At 48.0% G+C, this 21,862-nt stretch overlaps 1 protein-coding gene across 1 annotated transcript in view; it reads left to right on the top strand.

The window, feature by feature from the left end:
* POLRMT (RNA polymerase mitochondrial) overlaps window positions 1–21,862 on the top strand; it is a 423,694-nt gene that overhangs the window by 28,780 nt on the left and 373,052 nt on the right. The window contains exon 2 of the mRNA XM_082261183.1: window positions 11,354–11,437. Coding sequence (XP_082117309.1) covers window positions 11,354–11,437 — 84 coding nt within the window. The remainder of the gene's footprint in view (window positions 1–11,353; window positions 11,438–21,862) is intronic.

Genomic DNA, 21,862 nt, shown 5'->3' with positions numbered 1-21,862 from the left:
CGGAGGCTCGTGGCGCAACATACGTAATGACATTGTGTGCTACGCGCACTGGGCCTGCAAAACCTTCCTGGCATCTTGACCAATGACATAGTGGGCCCCAAAAATATGGCCGCCGCACCAGGAGGAGACCAATATCGGTCATGTCGGTAGGTTATGTGACCAATACCGATTCATAAAAAAAAGGGATTATCAGCCACACCGATAATCGGCCGATCCTGGTTTGCTTGTTTCCCCCCCCCCCCCCCTGAACAGAGAAGATGGGCCTAAAAGGATAGAAGCTATCATTCAAAAATTAGACTTTCAGCTGTGTTGCGCCCCCCCATCCAGCTAATTCTGCAGGTCCTGAAGAAGATTCAAACTGAGAAAGTGGCAGTCATATTTGTGGCTGAAAAGGCCATAGTTTTTATCTCTCCTCCAATTAACGGTCAAGCAGTATCAGACACTTCCAATCAGGAATCACCAGTTGCTACAAGGTCCCTTGTGTTATCCACAGGTGGAAAATCTATACTAGAAAAAAGGTTTCTCCCAATGCTTAGTAAGCACTCTTCTGTCAAGCCGTAAAAAGGTTACAAGGGCTATATATACGGTAAAGTTTGAAAAAGGTACAACTCTTGGTGCCTGTACAAATCAAAGCCTTCGGAAGATCTTGCCTCAATCCTGGAGATTCTTCAACAAGGAGCAGACAAGAAGCTAGCGATCAGCACACTCAAAGTCCAGGTTGCAGCTTTGGGAGTTTTTTTGGAACGCTCTGTTGCTTCGGAAACCATAATCATTTGATTTATTTTTTAAGGCCTTATCCCATTCAAGACCAGTTAAAGTTGAAGCTTTTCCTCAGTGGGATCTCTCAGTTGTCCTACAAGCTCTAACCAAGTCTCCTTTCAAACCTCTGGACTCTGCAACCTTTAAATATGTCACATTGAAGACAGTTCTGCTTATTGCAGTCACTTCCGCACGCAGGATTAGTGATAAGTAAGTGAGCCATTCCTAACGATTTATTCAGGATTGGATAGGATTGTGCCGAAAACTGACCAGGCCTTTCTCCCAAAGGTAGCGTGGGTATATCGTCGTTCTTAAGATATTATTTTTCCAACTTTTTTCCCTAACCTGTCAGGGGAAAAGGAAAGAAGTTTTCATTCTTTAGATGTAATGCCCCATACACACCTGCAGATTATCTGCAGACTTTTGTCTGCAGACTTACCTTTTCTATGTAGTGCAAGGGCCTGCCGGATTGCATACAAATTGAAAGTGTTTAGGTTTGACCTCATATTATATGGTTTTGGTAAGTCTGCAGACAAAAGTCTGCAGATAATCTGCAGGTGTGTATGGGGCATAAGAAGAATTATTTTAACTTATTTAGAATTACCTAACGAATTCCGGAGTTCTAAATCTTTTTTTTCGTTTTGTTTGCTGGGACCAAAAATGGGCTGAAAACCACTAAAGGGTCCATTGCCAGATGGCTAACAATTGCTATTGAATCAGCTTATTTACTTTTGGGTCTCATTCCACCCTTGGATATTCATGCTCATTCTACATGAGCTCTAGCAACCACTAGGGATGTAACAATATCAAAATCTCACGGTACGATACAATTTCGATATTGACCTCACGGTACGATATTTATTGCGATATTGTGGAAAAGCTCATGGTATTGTTAAATAGCTTATGATAGTGTTTGTGATGATAATAGCGAAAAAATACCGACATTTATTCTGCTTTTGCCAGTCAACGGGCAATTTATTGTTGTATTTATGGATCCATGACAACATAAAACACTGATCACATAGTGCTTTTAAAGTGCAAGTTGTAGTCAGGAACATCAATATTCTGTATAGTAATATTTGGTTGCATAACTGATTCTTCTGTGCAATGTTCAAGTTAAGAAGCAGCTAGAACAATTGTGAACAAACAATAGGCAATTCCCTTTAAGTGCAAACAAAGATCAAGTTAAGTCAGGTTTAAATGTGCAAGGCAAATAAAGGCAGCCTTTTAAAACTGGTATTTAGGAACATAACTTAAACTTAAATAAAATAGTCAGTCAAAAAGCCTTTAAAAAAAACACTGACCTATCATTTAGCTTATGTTCACGTTTTTCATCAGAAAGATCAAAATATCTACATTGCAAGAAAAAAAAAAAACAGTAAAAAAAATCCTTAAACTCTGGTCTATGTAGTTAACAATGATTTGTTCCGCGGGACTGTGTTTATTCCTCTTGCTTTTTGACGGACACCTGTCCTTTTAATATTGTAACCCAACCACGACGATATCAAGACACGACCACGACGATATCGAGACGACCACGACGATACGATATCGCGATATCTTCGATATCGTTACATCCCTAGCAACCACATGGGCAGAGAAGGCCGGTCGCAATCCCCGGAACGACATTTGTAAAGCGGCGACGTGGTCAAGCATGTCCACTTTCATACGCCATTACAGACAGGAAAAAATATCAGCTGGGGAGCAGGCTTTCAGCAGAAAGGTTCTGCAAGCTGTGGTCCCCTGAGGGGGTAAGTTCTTGTTTATCCTCATATGCCGTCCTAAAAGACGTTTTTGAGAAAAGTCAAGTTAGGTTTACCAGTAACTTGTTTTCCAGTAGTCTTTCAGGACAGCATTTACTGCCCGCATATTATTTATGCTGTTGTGCTTATGTTTTTCAGATGGGCAGGAGGTACTCTTCGACAAGTGAGGACTGTGGGGGAGAGGGCTCCAATTTAAAGACTGTGGTGGGTGTTTTTCCTGCCTGAGGAGGAAGAGCTACTTTCTCTTACGTCCTCCGACAGTCGCCGCCTCTTCATATTCGTCACAATGGGGTATTAGACTTTGCTCCGAAGGAGTAGCTAGGCAACAGAATATGTTAACATTAAAGCTTTTAACATATCCCACCCTCAAGGGGTGGTCCCCTCAGTCAATACCCTCCTACTTCCTGCAACCATATCTCAGTTTCAATGTCTAGCTTGTCAGGAGTAGCTGGTTCTCTCTGTGCTGGGGCTTTGTGCCCCAGCCTCTTTCTTCTTTTTTGATTTTTTGTTTGAGTTTTTTCTCTCTCTTTACTTCGCTGTTCTTTTTGTCAGCATTAGTTAGTTCTTCTGACGAAGAGGATCATGCGGGCTGGGTCTCGGGCTGATCCCCCTGGTCGCAGGTCATGGTTCAGTGGCTTCCCAGCCTGCCATCGAGCGTTCAGCCAGGTAACGCTCCTGGCACAGTGAACGACCCATCCCTGTTCGGTGCAGGGATGATTGGTGAGGTGGCTACCTCACTGGACGCTGTGCGGTTTCTTAACCCCCATTTTGTGCGTCTTGTATGCGACTCTCCCTGCCTCATGTGCAGCGGCTTGTTCGCCTGTGCGGGTCCCCCACACCATTGAGAGGTAAGTGTATCTATGTGGGGACCTGTCTGTCTGGGGGGGTGTCAGTCTGGGACTGTGTAACCTGCCCCTGTTCACACTGTTTGTCTCCCTATCACTCTGCTGCATGCTGCGGGCTGCAAGGGGGGGGGGGGGGAGCTGTGTGACACTGTCTGTGTCAGCCTTGTTCAGTGTGAGAAGCTGTGTGCTGTGGGGCATGTTTTGTGGCATGTTTGGGCACAATACAGCGATCGCTGCGGCGATCTGCCATGTTTTTTTATATATGGATGGTGTTATGTGCATTACTGTGCTGTGGGAGCGGCGGTTTCGGCGCCAAACGGCGCCATTTTGCCTGCACTCGCTCCGGCCGCATGTTCTACATGCATGGCGGGCATTTTCTTGTAGCCTCCCATAGGCTTTAATAGAGCGCCCTGGTCTCATCACTTCCTCTTCTCCTGGGTACACCGATCGAGGCAGCAGCAGCGGCGAGGGTCTCCTCAGGTTTTATCCTTCTGTTTCTTGCTATATCCATTGCCTGTGTCAGTTTATTGTCCCTGTGGGGGTCTCATTGTGCTGGTGTGTGGTGCGTTGGGCTGCGCTCGCCGCGCTTGTTAAAGGGGCAGTTAACCCTTTATTCTCCGGCATATCATATTGGGGCAATGGATTCTCAGGAGGGCAAATTTCCTGCCACCTTGGTGGAAAGCCAGGGGACCGCTGTTTCCCCCCCAGGGGGGGATTTGGCCACTATTGTGGCCGGCCTTGCTGCTCAGGTGCAGATGCTGGTGGCTGCTCAATCTACTAAAAGACCCAGAGTTTCTATTTCCTCTGATTCTGAGGGTGAAGGTGATGGGGCTGTTATGGCGGGGGTCTCCTTATCGGGGTCCCGCTCCTCCCTGGATCTAGTGGGGTCCGAGGTGGAGGCTGAGGTTGAGGGGGTTGATAATTCTCCCCCTGGCTCGCCTGAAGAGCTTGCAATCATGGATGAGTTGATTGCTTCCATAAAACAAACGCTGCGTTTGCAGGATGAAGTGTGTCCCCCCGCTGCCTTGGCGGCTTATGGGACGCAGAGAAAACGCAGGACGCCGCAGGTTTTTCCCTGCAATGATGATTTTCAGCGCGCTGTTAAGGAACAGTGGCGCAATTTACGCAAACCTTTTGCTGTGCCAAGTAGGTTCAAGCTGCGTTGTCCTTTTTCGCCTTCCACTGATGAACGGTGGTGTGTACCACCCCCGGTGGATCACGCAATTGCGGTTTTGAACAAATCCACTGCGATTCCTGCAGAGGATTCCCCGGTGTTCCGTGATGCCACGGATAGAAGAATGGAGTCTCTTGCCCGTCATACTTATTCTGTTACGGGTTCTATGCTTAAAGCTCTGTTTGCCTCTCTCATGGCGGCCCAGGCTGTCGCAAGTTGGACGCAGATGCTTAGGCGCGTCCTAGTGGCTGATTCGGCCTCGCCGGCGACCCTGGATATGGTGGGTCACATCCACCAGGGTGTCATGTATCTGTGTGATGCGCACTTGGACTTAGTCCCGTTGGCTGCACGTGTACACAGCGTGGCGGTGTTGTCTCGCCGCCTGGTTTGGTTGAAGTGTTGGTCGGTGGACCAATCTTCATGTAAGACCTTAGCCAATCTGCCTTATGATGGGTCTCGCCTTTTTGGGGAGTCCTTGGATGTGTTGATTAAGGGGATCACCGGAGGTAAGAGCACTCTCTTGCCCCATTTCCCCAAGGCTAAGGGGGCTTCTGGGAAGAAGCATGCTAATTTTCGGCCCCCTCAGGGGTCCTTTCGTGCCTTTCGGTCGCACTACAAGGGCAAACCGTTCAAGGGACAAGGCTCTCAAAAGAAGCCCTGGTCTGGAAAACAGAAGTCCGGTCAGTCCGGACCCGCTGCCCATAACAGTGCGGCCTGAAGGGGCGCCCTCACCCAGTTTTGGGGTGGGGGGATGCTTGCTCGGTTTTCTTCAACCCTGGTTGGCCCGTGTGCGGGACAGGTGGGTTCAGGAGATCGTTCGATCTGGTTACAAGATCGAGTTTCTCTCTCGGCCGGAGAGCAGATTTTTTCCCTCAAATCTTCAACTGTCTCCAGAGCGTTTACGGGACCTGCACCTGGCGGTGCGAGACCTGAGGGCTCAGGGAGTAGTGGTTCCGGTGCCTCATCGGGACAGATTTCGGGGGTTTTATTCCGATCTGTTCACCGTGCCCAGGAAGGAGGGCAAGGTTCCTCCAATTCTGGACTTGAAGGCTCTAAACCGCTCTGTGCGGGTTCGCAAGTTCCGCATGGAATCCCTGCGGTCGGTGGTGGCTGCCCTGGTTCCAGGGGAATTCATGGCCTCCATCGATTTGAAGGATGCGTATCTTCACATCCCCATTTTCGAGGGTCACCAGAGGTACCTTCGATTCGCCATTGCGGGGGATCACTACCAGTTCGTGGCGTTACCTTTTGGTCTCGCCTCGGCTCCGCGGGTTTTCACCAAGGTGCTTGCACCGGTTCTGGCATTATTGAGAGCCCAGGGCATCTCTGTCCTGGGGTATCTGGATGACATTCTGGTTCGGTCTGCGACCAGCCAGGGTCTGGAGAAGGACCTGTCTGTCACGATGCAAACTCTCTGCAGGAGTTTGGTTGGACGATAAATTTTCCAAAGTCGACACGGAGTCCGTCGGTTCGTCTTCCCTACCTGGGAATGATCCTGGACTCAGTTCAGGCGAAGGTCTTCCTGCCGGAAGACAAACTCGGAACTCTTAAGGAGGAAGTCAGGTCCCTCAGGGACTTTCCGCACTCGTCTCTGCGGACGTGCATGAGATGTCTGGGATTGATGGTGTCGGCCTTCGAGGCGATTCCCTTCGCCCAGTTTCACACGCGGGGTCTCCAAGCGGAGATCCTGTCCAGGTGGGACGGGCGACCTCAATCTCTGGATCTTCAAATCTCGTTGGGCCATCGCACCAGAAGGGACCTTCTGTGGTGGCTCCAGTCCCCGATGGTGTCGGGGGGCAAGTCTTTTCGTCCTATCTCGTGGACAGTGATCACCACGGATGCCAGCCTGTCGGGCTGGGGTGGTGTTCTGGGCGTTCTGTCCGCCCAGGGAACTTGGTCGGAGGGGGAGTCCTCCCTTCCGATCAACATTCTGGAATTGCGTGCGATAAATCTCTGTCTTCATCGTTGGACGGACCGGCTGCAGGGCTGCCCGGTTCGGGTGCAGACGGACAATGCCACGGCGGTGGCCTACATCAACCACCAAGGGGGCACCGGGAGTGCCCGAGCGGCTCGAGAAGTGGTCGACATTCTGTCCTGGGCCGAGACTCATGTCCCGGCGATAACGGCGGTTCACATTCCGGGGGTGGAGAACTGGCAGGCGGACTATCTGAGTCGCCAGACCCTAAATCAGGGGGAATGGTCTCTCCACCCGGCTGTCTTCCAGATGTTGTGCGCGAAGTGGGGTCTTCCAGATGTGGACCTGTTCGCGTCTCGTCTCAACAACAAGGTGAGAAGGTTCGTGGCAAGGACGCGCGACCCTCGGGCAGACGCGTCGGACGCGTTAGTGGCCCCGTGGCATCAGTACAAGCTGATGTACGCGTTTCCACCGATTCAGTTGCTGTCCAGGTTCCTTCGCAGGTTACACTCGGAACGCAGCACGGTGATTCTTGTGGCGCCGGATTGGTCACGCCGGTCCTGGTACGCAGACCTCGTGAATCTGGCGGTCGACGCCCCGTGGCGTCTGCCTCTTCAAGACGATCTCCTGTCTCAAGGGCCGATATACCATCCTGCTTTACAGTCGCTGGCTTTGATGGCCTGGCTGTTGAGACCGAGGTCCTGAAGGAGGGGGGGTCTCTCCCCTGAGGTCGTTCATACCTTGATCAACCATCATTCACATACAGAAAGATAAGGGATAATGCAAATTAAACAGGTGTAAATTAAACATAGAAAGGTGTCAGAACATACAGTACATTGCAGTTTGTGGCATCTGGGGCTTCATAGCTGCAGACCGTTCAGGATGTTCATGCTGACCCGTATCCACAGCCTACCATAGGCACGTGAGCATCAGAACTTGATCATATAGCAATGGAAGGAGGTGGCCTGGTCTAATGAATTCACGAATGGTTTGAGGAGCACCGCAACAAGTTTCAGATATTGACTTGGCCTTCAAATTCTCGAGAACTTAATCCAATCGACTATCTGTGGGATCTGTCGGGAAACAAGTCTGACCCATGGAACCTTGCAACTTACAGAACCTAAATGATCTGCTACTGACAGCTTGGAGCCATTTTCCACAGCATACCTTTAGAGGTCTAGTGGAATCCAAGCTTTGATAGGTTATGATGGGTGGTCACAACGTAATGGCAAATCGGTGTATAAAATACTTCTATAGAATGACCATATTTCCAGAGACCGTAAAGAAAATCGGCTAATGATCCAGTTTCTGTCTAAATACCAGCCAGCTTGGGGCAGGTTCTTTCAGAATATACACATAAACTCACTGTATGTATTTGAGGAAGTGATGCTCGCTCTGAAACGCCTTGAGTTTGAACAAGTTTGTTGTGGTTTTATATATATATATATATATATATTTCGATCTATATAATTTGTGTAATTGATTTCGATTTGTGTAATTGAGCCGGATGGATAGACCTACGTCAACAATCAGCACTTGAGCTGTGGCACATTACACCTGGCATCAATATCTGTGGTTGAAAATCTCTGTGAACACTGGAATTCATATGTTGTAAACTCATTTCTCTTTCGTTCATTGACAGACACAGCGTTCCATATCCCATAGGGTTATGTCGCCCCCCCCCCCCCCCCTCCTGACACTAGGCAGAAAAAACAACTTGGCTACACCTATGGGCAGTCCTAGCTGGTATATATCCCTCTCTCTGCTTTAGGCCTCCAGTTTTTTTTTTCTGCCTAATCCGGAGTAAGGACCTAGCTCCCTGCTGCGATCTTTGGTTCTGGCAATTTTTTTTTCTCTTGGGATATTTATTTCTGTTTTTTTTTTTTTTTTTCCCCCGTGAGGTCTACAATCAACTGCCGGGCTGGGTGAGGGACTGGATAGCTAGATCTAGTGGCCCCCTAGTCCGGCTATCGAGCGCGTGCAGACCAGAGCTCCGCCCTAGATCAGCCGTAAAATAGCCCTACTGGGCAGTGGCTGGCCTGCGGGGTTAAACGTCTCGCGAGGTTGCTTACGATCGAGTTCTAGCCCGAGTCGCAGTGTTCCTTCTGGCCGACAGCCCCCCCATTTCAGTGATGGCAGGTTCTGCCTGGAGTGCTGCCCACCTGGTTTCTGCTGGATCGGTGAGTATATGTCCCCCCTCTTCTCCTGGATGCGGATCCGGGCACCCCCCGGGATAGTCGGGTCTGCGGGTTCTCATCCTACTTCCCGGGCCCCCCCTCTGTTTGTGTCGTTCCCTGTGGGCCACCCTTGCCGTACAACCCCCCCCCCCCGGGTAGCGTGGAGGGGGTTAGTGGTTGGTACAGCGCGGCACCAGTGGGGGGGGGGGGCTGGCGGTCCTGGCGCTGGCGGGGCGGACTTAACTTAAGGGGTGGGGTGCGACCTTGTCTGGGGGGGTCTTGGGGCCCTGGTCCAACCCCTCGGGCTGCAGAGTTTGTGGCCTAGGGTCCAGGGATGGTTTACAGCAGTGGTCCTCAACTCCGGTCCTCGGGGCCCACTAACAGGCCAGAATTGCAAGATAACTAAACTACATCACAGGTGATCTCATTTGCTGCTCAGTGATTGCAGTATTCTAGTCTGCATCTCCCCAAGGTAATACTTAAAATCTGGCCTGTTAGTGGGCCCCGAGGACCAGAGTTGAGGACCACTGGTTTACAGGTCCCTGGGAGCCATGTGTGGCAGCAATCTTCCTGTATTTGGTGCCAAGCTTTTGGGGCCTGTGTTTTTCTCCCCCGTGGCCATTTTTGGTTAGTCCAATGTCCACAGGAGTGGCAGCCATGATAGGGAAGCCTTCAGGGCGTTGAATATTGTTGTGGGGGCCCCTCCTCTTCCCCCTGTATTGACTCCTGGGTTTTCTTTTCCCTGGACACCACACGTGGATCACTGGTTTTCTCCGGTGCTTGGTACCAGCGCTCCTCCAGTGGTGGTAGGGGTGAGTCTTGGTGGGGGTCCCTCTCTCTGCTGCAAGTAGCGGGGTGCACTGACTCAGAGTACCCCCTGCAGTAGTGTGGGGTGGGCAGGCTCTGGTTAGGTGGGTCCCCTGTGTTGCCAAATGGATTTGCTGGTGGGTTCTCCCTTATTAGTCATGGGGTCTCTGGAGCATGTTTCCCCACCTAACCCCCTCCTGGAGGCCGCAGGTTCTTCAGGGTCCCAGCAGTCCATTTATGCCCTGACTGCAGTCCTGGAGTCCTTTGTTTCCTGGGTGGAGGTGGCCTTTGGATGCAGGGCTAACAGAAAGCGCCCTCTGCCCTCTTCTGCCTCATCTGTCTTGTCAGATCCTGAATCTGGCTCTGTCCCCACAGACGTGGCCCACCCTGTGGGGCTTGTAGTCACGCTCCCTAATCTGTCAGATAGTGAGGATGATTCCTCCGCAACTGCAACAGCGCTTGAGAAGGCGCTGGTGGAAACACATGTTACATCTGTGCAGAAGGATGCAGCTAACTGTGGCCATTCCTTTTGGTACTCACAAGCCGCCTCGCATGGCGAAAGTGTTTTCTTATCTCTTATGATTTGACAAATTTGTCTGCAAAGATTGGGAGTGTCCAAATTATCCCGTGTGGTTCCTAGACGTTTTGCAGTGCAGTACCCCTTTGAGGAGCCACTTCTGAAGAAGTGGACTTTCCCACCGGTGGTGGACCCTCCTGTTTCCAGGTTGCATAAGGCAATCATGATTTCAGTAGAGTGATCCGGCTGATGGAAAAGCAGAGTCTGTGGCCCGCAACTGCTGGTCCTGGCCATTGCCCTGGTGTTGCAAGCTCTGATTGAGTGGGCTAAACTTTTGCGCCATGATCTGGGGGGGTGAGTAGATTCCCCCTGACTTTTTGTTGAATTGGTGGGCAAGTTGATCCAGGAGCTGCAATTTGTCTGAGATGCCTCCTTGGACGTGGCTCCCTTAATTTCTAAGCTCTCTGTTTTGGCAGTGGTGCTTAGGCGTTTGTTGTGGCTTAAGTGTTGGTCTGCAAACCAAACCTCTATAAAAGCTCTAACTGATTTGCCCTTTCAAGGTGATCACCTGTTTGGGATAGTTTCGTTCTTGCCCTCCGGAAAGGTTCTTTCCCTCCAATCTGCGTCTGTCCCTGGACTGGCTGCAACCTCTCTTCAGGGTGGTGCAGGACCTGTTGCTTCAAGGAGTTATTGTTCTGGTATTGGAACGATTTCAAGGTTTTTATTCAAACATGTTTACAGTCCCAAAGGAGGGCAAGATTCGTCTGTTTCTGGACCTCAAGGCCCTAAACTGTTTTGTGGGGGTACAGAAATTTAGAATGGAGTCCATTTGAACTGTGGTGCATCCTTGCATCAGGGGGATTTCTTAGCCTCCGTTTGTTTTTTCTGCCTAGTGTCCTTCTCCTGTAGGGGGTGATATAACCCTCGGATTCTGAATATGGAGCGCAGTGCCCGTCGATGAACTGAGAGAAATGGATTTTACAGTAAGTAACACAAATCCTGTTATTTCTATTTATTATATTCAGGCCTGTTTGAATACACACTTCTGTGTTCCTGGCCATTTGGATTAGTGAGCATTTGTGATGATACATTTTTTTTTTTTTTTATATTTGGACCCACTGGTACTCTTAAATATGCCCTATTTTTATGTCTCTTTTCACTCTTCTGATGGTAACTTAAAATACTGCATTTTCATTTATTTACTGTTTCTGTGACTGGCTATTAGGACAAAGAAAATAGGGGAAATCTATCAAGGGAAGACTCAAAACAACAATAGTAAAAATGTGACTATCTAAAAAAAAATGGCTATGCATACACTTTTTAATAAAAAATACTGTGAATATCTTTGTCATGCTACCTCCACTTTTCCTACTAATTGCCGTTGCATGTCTTCCAGGAAGTACACAAAGATGGTCATCCTCTGCAAAACCTAAGGATGAGATCACAATCAGTGATCGGGGTAGAATCGAACTACTTGAAGGTCAGTTAAATGAATTTACTTGATAAAAACACCCTCATGAATTAAGTGTACTTTTGATTGTGTATGGAATAGGCTTGTGACGGTATCAGATTTTCATGCTGCGATTAATTGATTAAGGTTTTGCCACGGTATACGGTATTATCACGGTATTCTATTATTAAATTTAAATTATTAAATTTCTACCTCACTTGAATTTCATTGCTGAATTTAGGGGCTTTGGTTCACTTATGCAAATTATTATATAGACAGTCAGTACAGACTCTGTGAACCAGGCCTAAAATAGGTCATCAAGCAGTGTCTGGCCTAACTGGTGATAACTGGTCCTGGCGCTCGGCTCCGATCCGATGGCCTGGTCATTAAGAGGGCAAATCCTTGTGGTCAAGAACTGGTTAAACCTGAAGGAGGTGTTGTTTATAAAATTACTTTACTATTGCTTTAGGCCTGGTTCACATGTATGCGGGTTGGCGGTTCACATGTATGCGGGTTGGTGGTTCACATGTATGCGGGTTGGCGGTTCACATGTATGCGGGTTGGCGGCCCACATTTGCACAGGCATAGCAGCCCATTGATTTGAACGGGCTGCTATGCCCTCATTTTCCGCAGAAAAAAGGTGCATGCAGCATTTTTTTAAAATTCAGTGGCCTTGAAATCCATCCTGCTTTTGCACCATGCGACTAACCTGCAGTTCCTGCTCTGGCAAGCTTTCTGCATTTTTTGTATACGTGGGCACGGCATTTAAAAACAGTTTGCGTGTGCAGCAACGGCAGGTAAGTCGCATGGTGCAAAAGAAGGATGGATTTCATGGCCACTGCATTTTTTTAAATTCTGCATGCACCTTTTTTCAGCTGAAAACGCAGGCATAGCAGCTCAAGCCCATTCACATCAATGGGCTGCTATGCCTGTGCAAATGTGGGCCCCCAACCCGCATACATGTGAACCACCAACCCGCATACATGTGAACCAGGCCTAAAGCAATAGTAAAGTCATTAATAGATAAAAACACCGGTCCTCCTGCAGGTTTAACCACTTCTGGATCGCAAGGATTTGCCCCTTTAAAGACCAGGCCATCGGATCAGAGCGCCAGGACCAGTCATCACCAGGTAGGCCAGACACTGCTTGATGGCTATATAATAATGTAATGTGGGCTGCTATGCGTGTGTGTGTATATGTATATATATATATATATATATATATATATATATATAAAATTAGAGCTGCACGATTCTGGCCAAAACGAGAATCACAATTTTTTTAGCTTGGAATAAAGATCACGATTCTCTGTGTAACAAAAAAAAAAAATTGGGATAACTTTACTGTTACGTTTTTTTTTTTTTTTTATTCATTAAAGTCTATTAATTGCGTTTGAAAGACTGCTGCGCAAATACAGTGTGACATAAAATATTACAACAATCGCCATTTTTTTCTGTAGGGTCTCTGCTAAAAAAAATATATAAAATGTTTGGGGGTTCTAAGTACTTTTCTAGCAAAAAAAAAAACTGATTTTTAACTTGCAAGCAACAAGTGTCAGAAAAAGATCCAGTCTTTAAGAGGTTAAACTTCCTTTCTCCCTGGCAGAGGGAAGGAAAAGATACAAATGTAATCATTTTTGTTTATAGTTACTGGGAGAGCTGTGTGAGTGAATGAGTCATCCAGCTCACTGAAATGTATCAATTCACAAGTCAGACCCAGGAGCAGAGAAACTCGGTATTTTAAAAATGCCACAATAACAATACTGTGGCTATGCAATACCGCGATATATCGAATTACCGAAAACCGGCATATGTCTAGTATGGAATAGTTTGCCTCTTTCCCTCTCTTACAAATGTCACATGAGTTTGTGGGATTTGCAACAATTCTTTGCCTGCATCCTTTTCACTGGTTCACAGTTTTTAGGACATAATTGCACCATGTTGCCTGCAAAAGCAGGATAAAGTAATCTTGAAGTGTAGGTTCACTTTTTTTTTTTTTTTTTATAATAAACTCTTTTGATAGAATTGACCAGTCTTGGGCGTTTTTTTCAAAACAGATTTTTTTTATTTTCCAGAAGGTTTTTTCATGACAATTGTTGGTTAACCAACAAACAAACATCACAACTACAGGGAAAAAAGATACGTTTTCAAAAGGCACATTGGTTCAAAACATTCAACCACTTATACCGTCTTATACCAGGCCGTTTTTCAGCTTTCAGTGCTCTCACACTTTGAATGACAATTATTCAGTCATGCAACACTGTACCCATATGAAATTTTGTGTCCTTTTTTCACACAAATAGAGCTTTATTTTGTGGTGTTATTTAATCACCACTGTTTTTTTTTATTTATTTTTTTGCTATAAATAAAAAAAAAAAAAAAAAAAAAAAAAGGAAAGCAAAATATTTTGAAAATTAAAATTGAGCAAATTAGTGATTTTTTTTTTCATAAATTTTGGCCAAAAGTTGTACTGCTAAATTTCTTTGGTAAAAATAAGCAATATTATTATTATTTGGTCTTTGTGAAGGTTATAGTCTACAAGCTATGGTGCCAATCATTGAAAACTGATGGCTCTACTGATGTTCTTATTTCTTGAGACCCTAACAAGCCAGGACAATACAAATACCCCCTCTTTGGAAAGTAGACATTCCAAGGTATTTAGTAAAGGCATGGTGAGTTTTTTTTTTTATTTTTTAAGTTGGAATTTTTCCCACAGTTCTTTGAAAAATAAAGATTTTTTTTCACAAAATTGTCATATTAACAGGTTATTGCTCTCACATGGCATATGCATACTTACATGCAGGTAGGCATTCTAGGAGCATAAATTACACATCTAATTTCATAAATACCTATCAAATATTGAAGGCCCTGGAACACAGAGACAATGGAAACGCCCACAAAATGACCCCATTTTGGAAAGCAAATGCCCCACTGTATATTCTACGAGGCATAATGAGTTTTTTGAACATGTCATTTTTTCCACAAGTTTTTGGAAAATATGGAAAGAAAATGAAAATGCAGGTTTTTTTTTTTTTTAAACAAAAAGTTGTCAATTTATAAGCAAATATTACACCCAATTTTACTACACCTACCACATGTGTGAGACTTTTACACAGCCTGGCCACATACAGAAGCCCAACATGCAGGGAGTACCGTCAGGTGTTCTAGGGACATAAATTGCACATCTAATTTCCTGACTACCTATTACACATTTGTGAGGCACTTTAGGGCACTGATTGCACTGTAGTGGCACAGATGGGAGCTAATGAGCACTGTGATGGCTCTGATGTGGCACAGATGAGCACTGATGTGGCACAGATGAGCACAGATGTGGCATGGATGAGCACAGATGTGGCATGGGTGAGGCATGGATGAGCACTGACGTGGCATGGACGGATGAGCACTGATGTGGCACAGATGAGCACTGATGTGGCATGAATGTGGCATAGATGAGCACTGAGGTGGCATAGATGAGCACTGATGTGTCATGGGTGTGGCACAGATGAGCATGGATGTGGCATGGATGAGACCCGAATGAGCGCTGATGTGGCACGGATGAGCACTAATGTGGCATAGATGAGGCACGGGTGAGCACTGATGTGGCATGAATGGATGAACACTGATGTGGCACGGATGAGCACTGATGTGGCATGAATGTGGCACAGGTGAGCACTGATGTGGCATGGGTGTGGCACGAATGAACACTGATGTGGCCCGGACAAATAAGCACTGATGTGGCGTGTATGTGGCACAGGTGAGCACTAATGTGGCAGGCCTGAGCACTGATGTAGCATGGATAAGGCAGGGATGTGGCATTGATGAGCACTGATGTGAAACGGATGAGTACGGTTGAGCACTGATGTGGCACAAATGAGGCATAGATAAGCAATGATGTGGCATGGATAAGGCACAGATGAGCACTGATGTGGCATAGATGTGGCACACAGACGGATGAGCACTGATGTGGCACAAATAAGACATGGATGAGCACTGATGTGGCACGGATTTGAGCACTGATGTGGCATGGATGTACACGGATGTGCCATGCATGAGCACGGATTTGAGCACTGATGTGGCATGGATAGGGCACAAATGAGCACTGATGTGGCACAGATGTTCACGGATGTGCCATGCATGAGCACTGATGTGGCACGGGTGTGGCATGGACGGATGAGTACAGATGTGGCACGAATGAGGCACTGATTTGAGCACTGATGTGGTATTGATGAGCACTGATGTGGCACAAATGAGGCATGGATGAGCACTAATGTGGCACTGATTTGAGCACTGATGTGGTACGGTTAGGGGCGCTGATGTGGCATGGATAGGACATGAATGAGCACTGGTGTGGCACGGATGTTCACTGATGTGCCATGGATAAGGCACAGATGTGCACTCATGTGGCATGGATGTGGCACGGATGGATGAGTACTGATGTGGCACAAATGAGGCATGGATGAGCACTGATGTGGCCCGGATGAGCACAGATGTGGCATGGGTGAGGCAGGGATGAGCACTGACGTGGCATGGACGGATGAGCACTGATGTGGCACAGATGAGCACTGATGTGGCATGAATGTGGCATAGATAAGCACTGAGGTGGCATAGATGAGCACTGATGTGTCATGGGTGTGGCACAGATGAGCACGGATGTGGCATGAATGAGACCCGAATGAGCGCTGATGTGGCACGGATGAGCACTAATGTGGCATAGATGAGGCACGGTGAGCACTGATGTGGTATGGATGTGGCATGAATGGATGAACACTGATGTGGCACGGATTAGCACTGATGTGGCATGAATGTGGTACAGGTGAGCACTGATGTGGCATGGGTGTGGCACGAATGAACACTGATGTGGCCCGGACAAATAAGCACTAATGTGGCGTGTATGTGGCACAGGTGAGCACTAATGTGGCAGGCCTGAGCACTGATGTAGCATGGATAAGGCAGGGATGTGGCATTGATGAGCACTGATGTGACACGGATGAGTACGGTTGAGCACTACTGTGGCACAAATGAGGCATAGATAAGCAATGATGTGGCATGGATAAGGCACAGATGAGCACTGATGTGGCATAGATGTGGCACAGACGGATGAGTACTGATGTGGCACAAATAAGACATGGATGAGCACTGATGTGGCACGGATTTGAGCACTGATGTGGCATGGATAGGGCACAAATGAGCACTGATGTGGCACAGATGTTCACGGATGTGCCATGCATGAGCACTGATGTGGCACGGATTTGAGCACTGATGTGGCATGGATAGGGCACAAATGAGCACTGATGTGGCACAGATGTTCACGGATGTGCCATGCATGAGCACTGATGTGGCACGGGTGTGGCATGGATGGATGAGTACAGATGTGGCATGAATGAGGCACGGATTTGAGCACTGATGTGGTATTGATGAGCACTGATGTGGCACAAATGAGGCATGGATGAGCACTAATGTGGCACTGATTTGAGCACTGATGTGGTACGGTTAGGGGCGCTGATGTGGCATGGATAGGACATGAATGAGCACTGGTGTGGCACGGATGTTCACTGATGTGCCATGGATAAGGCACAGATGTGCACTGATGTGGCATGGATGTGGCACGGATGGATGAGTACTGATGTGGCACAAATGAGGCATGGATGAGCACTGATGTGGCACGGATGAGCACTGATGTGGCACAAAAGAGGCATGGATGAGCACGGATGTGGGTCTGATGGATGAGCACGGATGAGGCTCTGATGGATGAGCACGAATGTGAGCACTGATGTAGCATGGATGATCACTGATGTGGCACAAATAAGGCACTGGATGTGGCACGGATGATCACTGATGTAGCACAAATGTGGCATGGATGAGGCACTGATGTGGCATGGATGAGGCACGGATGAGCACTGATGTGGCATGGATGGGGCACGAATGAGCACGGATGTCGCATGAATGGGGCACGGATGTGGCATGAATGTGGCAGAAATGAGGCACGGATGAAGACTGATGTGGAATGGATATGAGCACTCATGTGGCACGGATGATCTCTGATGTGGCATGGATGAGGCACGGATGAGCACTGTGGGCACTGCAAATCCAGCCCATTCACGCTGTTGCAGTCTCCCTCCTCTCCCCACATGCTGTATTGATTGGTGTAAGTAGAGGAGAGAGCTGAACCGGATATGATGCCGGTGTTCCGTGAGAATTACCTACCCGTGAGAAAAACCTACCCCTCGTCACTTCCGGTACTCGGCCCTGTATGTAATGCAGCGGGTACATTAAAACAGCTGTGTGGAAATACGAGTCACCTCCGCTCCTGTCCCGGTCACTTCCCTGCTCTCGGATAGTAAATATAAAAGCGGCAGCGGCTGTATGAAAAGATAAATCACGGAGCCGAAAGCCGCTTTTATATTTACTTGCCGAGAGCAGGGAAGTGACCGGGACAGGAGCGGAGGTGACTCGTATTGCCGCACAGCTGTTTTCATGTAAGCGCCGCGTCGGTAGGTTTTTCTCACGGTACACCGTGATCGTTTCATACTAGTGCGCATGCGCACTAGTAAGCTCCTCTGTTCTTCCATTAGGTATCCGGGGCTCTGAGCATGCGCACTGCTGCGCTGCTCAGCTGTTTCTGGCCGGAAGTGACGAGGGGTAGGTAATTCTCACGGGGTAGGTAATTCTCACGTTACACCGGTTTGTTGACAAAGTGAGCGCTCTGTCATTGGACAGAGCAATCACATGGTAAAGGGCTGCTGTAATTGGCCTTTTACCCCCATCCATGATGCGCTAGGTCCCAAGGACCCAGCCATCACAGACACTCCTGGCTGCGTGCGAGCATGGGAGGACATCAATAGACACTCTCTAAAAAAAAAAAAATATTAATTGTAATAAAGTGATCGTGTTAACCACACTTTAAACATATTCCAACAATATATGTAATGAAGAGAGTCGTGGTAGCTAAATATTAAAAATATGTACTTACCAGCATCCCCAACAATAAATTGATTACCCACACCCAATTCCTACGGGAGTGTCAATGCAATGGTGTGTAAACCATATTATTAAACAATAAAGCTTTATTTACAACAATTAGAAGAACAAAAAATATATAGAAGCTCATTCAACATACATGTAAATACAGTATATACATGACCCCACCCATAAGGCCCTAGTCGGGGAATTACTAAGAAATTATCACAGTGCCTAACTTGTCCAGTCCCCCAAGCTGGGACAGACCCAACACATTTCAAATATTTTACCTCAAAGGTCACTTGGATCTCAGAAATACTTCTCCACCTTCAACCACCAGCAGGCTGAGGATAACCAGCCAGGGGAGGAACATGCATGCACTTGAGGCCACAGGAACAACAACTGGCGAGGCAAAGAAAATGAAATGAAAGGCTAAGCAGTAAAGAAGAGTGTCCATATATGATGTACTTAAAAAAAAATAAAAAATATATATATATTTATATGTGTGTGTATATATAGCAAAAAGCACCCCCACCTTCCCCTGCCTCATCTATCTCCTCAGATCCTGAATCGGATTTGGCCGCTGCGGACCTTGTCCACCCTGCGGGGTCTGCGGCTATGCTCCCTGAATTATAGGATAGTGAGGATGATTTGTCCACACCTGTAGCTGCGCACGAGAAGGCGCTGGTGGATGCACTGGTTTTATCTGTGCGTGAAACTTTAAAAATGGAGGATGCAGCTGAAGCTGCGTCGGAGGTGGCTGTCCTCTTTTGCACTCAGAATTACTCTTGCTGGCAACCATTTTTTCCTATCCCTCTTTTGCGACAAATCTGTCGAAATAGGAGTGGGAGCATCCAAAACGTCCCTTTGTAGTTCCTAAACGCTTTGCGGTGAGGTACCCCTTTGAATAGTCTCTCCTTAAAAAGTGGACTGTGCCACTGGTGGTGGACCCCACCCCGGTTTCTAGGTTGAATAAAGCGACCATGATTTTGGTTGAGGAATCGCCTGTCTTCAAAGATCCAGCTGACAGGAAAGTGGAGGCTGTGGCTCACAATATGTTCACTGTTACTGATTCGGAGCTTAGGCTCATCTTCACCATTCCCCTGGTGTCGCAAACTGACCGAGTGGGCTAAACTTTTGTGCCATGACCTAGAGCAGTGGTCCTCCACTCCGGTCCTCAGGGCCCACTAACAGGCCAGATTTTAGGTATTACCTTGGGGAGATGCAGACTAGAGTATTGCAATCACTGAGCAGCAAATTATATCACCTGGGATGTATTTCAGTTATCTTGCAAACCTGGCCTGTTAGTGGGCCCCGAGGACCAGGGTTGAGGAACACTGACCTAGAGGATAAGCCGATTCCCCCTGCCTTTGCTGAACTGGCGGACCAGTTGGTCCAGAGGCTGCAGTTTATCTGTGATCCCTCTTTGGATGCGGCTCCCCTGATATCTAGGCTGTCTGCTTCGGCAGTGGTACTTAGGCGTGCATTGTAAGTTCAATGTTGGTCTGCGGAACAGACCTCTAAAAATAGCTCTGACTCCTTTTACCCTTTCAGGGTGATCGCCTGTTTGGGGCTGCCCCTGATAACATCATTAAGAGTCCCACAGGGGGGAAGAGTACCTTTCTTCACAGACTAGAAAGGGTAAGGAAACTTCGCAGACGTGGCCCGTTCTTGGCTCGCAAGAAGTTTTTTCGTCCCTCAGGGTCCACTGACAAGGGTTCGAAACCTTTTAAGTCCTTTTCGGGAGGTTCCAAGTGGCCCTGGTCTGCCAAGCCAAGAGCAGGATTCTCTAGACCCACGGACAAGGCTTCTTCAGCATGAAGGTGCGCCCTCACCCGTGCCTGGGGTGGGGGGGGGGGCGTCTTCGCTGATTTCCGGGCCCGCGGACCTCTTTGGTAAATGGCGAATGCGTCCACAAAGTGATACGGTCCAGCTACAAGATCCAGTTTCGTTCTTACCCTCTGTGTGCATCTGTCCCCAGACCGATTGCAAGCTCTCTTTGGGCTGGTAAAAGACCTGCTGCTTCAGGGTGCGATTGTCCTGGTTCCGGCCTCGGAACGGTTTCAGTGTTTTTATTCAAACCTATTCATGGTCCCAAAGAAAGAGGGCAAGGTACGTCCTATTTCTGGACTTTAAGGCCCTGAACTAGTTTGTGCAGGTAGCAAAGTTCAGAATGGAGTCCATTCGCTCGGTAGTGGCATCCCTACATCAGATGGATTCAAGGATGCTCACTTGCACATTCCAATATGTGCCGGACACCAGCGCTTCCTCCGTTTTGCTGATGGAGAGGAGCATTATCTGTTAATGGCGCTACCCTTTTGTCTCGCCTCCGCTTCACGGGTCTTTATGAAAGTGTTGGCTCTGGTTCTGGCCTTGTTACGGCAGCAGGGGGTTGAAGTACTGGGCTATCTGGACGACATCCTCTGCTGCCCTGCTGGGCGACGTGGAGATCACTATACAGACCCTGAGGGAGTTCGGTTGGCTTCTGAATTACCAGAAGTCTGCTCCGATTCCTTCCTCTGGACAAACTCAAGAAGCTGCATGCTGCAATTCATCTCCTGCTGTCCAGCAGATGGTCATCCCTCCGGACTTGCATGTGTTATATTCTCCGTGTTGTGAGAGACACAGGACTCTGGTCTGGAACAACGGATGTTTATTCGGGACTCTCTGTACAGCATTACAGGACAGCTCTGCATATCAATACATCTCTACATGTGTCTTAAGATGGCCACTCTGCCCCTTGACCCTTGTCATCACTCCTGGGTGGAGCCAGCCTTAAAGTTACAGTACATGTGAAACCCTTCAGGTATAACAGCATGCAAGTGCATGGATGCCAGTCTGTGTAGGTTGGGAGGTGTCCTGGGACACTGGAACAGTTCAGACTGCCGATCAATGTCTTGGAACTTCCGGCGATCAAGCTGTGCCTGGATCACTGGACAGATCAACTCCAGGGGCTCCCAAAACGGAACAAGTCTAACAATTCCACGGCGGTGGCATTGTCAATCACCAGGGCAGAAAAAAGAGCGTATTGGCAGCTTTGGAAGTAGACGGCATTTTCTGGTGGGCAGAATGCTTTGTTCCGGCCCCCTCCGCCGTACATATTACAGGAGTGAAAAACTGGCAGGTGGACTATCTCAGTTGGCAGGCGTTGGACCAAGGTGAGTGGTCCCTTTATCCGGACATGTTTCTTCAGATATGTCTCCGGTGGGGCACCCCTGAGGTGGATCTGTTGGTGTCCCGGCTCAAAAGAAAGGTACCGAGGTTTGTGGCAAGGTCTCAGGATCCATTGGTGGATGCCACAGATGCCCTGGTAGCCCCATGGGGCCAGTACACCTGAATTACGCTTTCCCTCCTCTCAAGCATCTGCTGCGGCTCTTGCGCTAAATCGAGGCCGATGGGATTCCGGTCATTCTAGTGGAGCCAGACTGGCCTCGCCTTGTGTGACGTCCTTGGAGACTACCCATCGGGGATTTCTTGTCCCAAGTGCCAATCTTCCATC

The sequence above is a fragment of the Pelophylax lessonae genome, assembly GCF_965119305.1.
Source record: "Pelophylax lessonae genome assembly, chromosome: 1".
NCBI classification, from domain to species: Eukaryota; Metazoa; Chordata; class Amphibia; order Anura; family Ranidae; genus Pelophylax; species Pelophylax lessonae.
The sequence above is the reverse complement of the archived record's forward strand: the minus strand, read 5'-3'. Positions and strand labels throughout refer to the sequence as shown.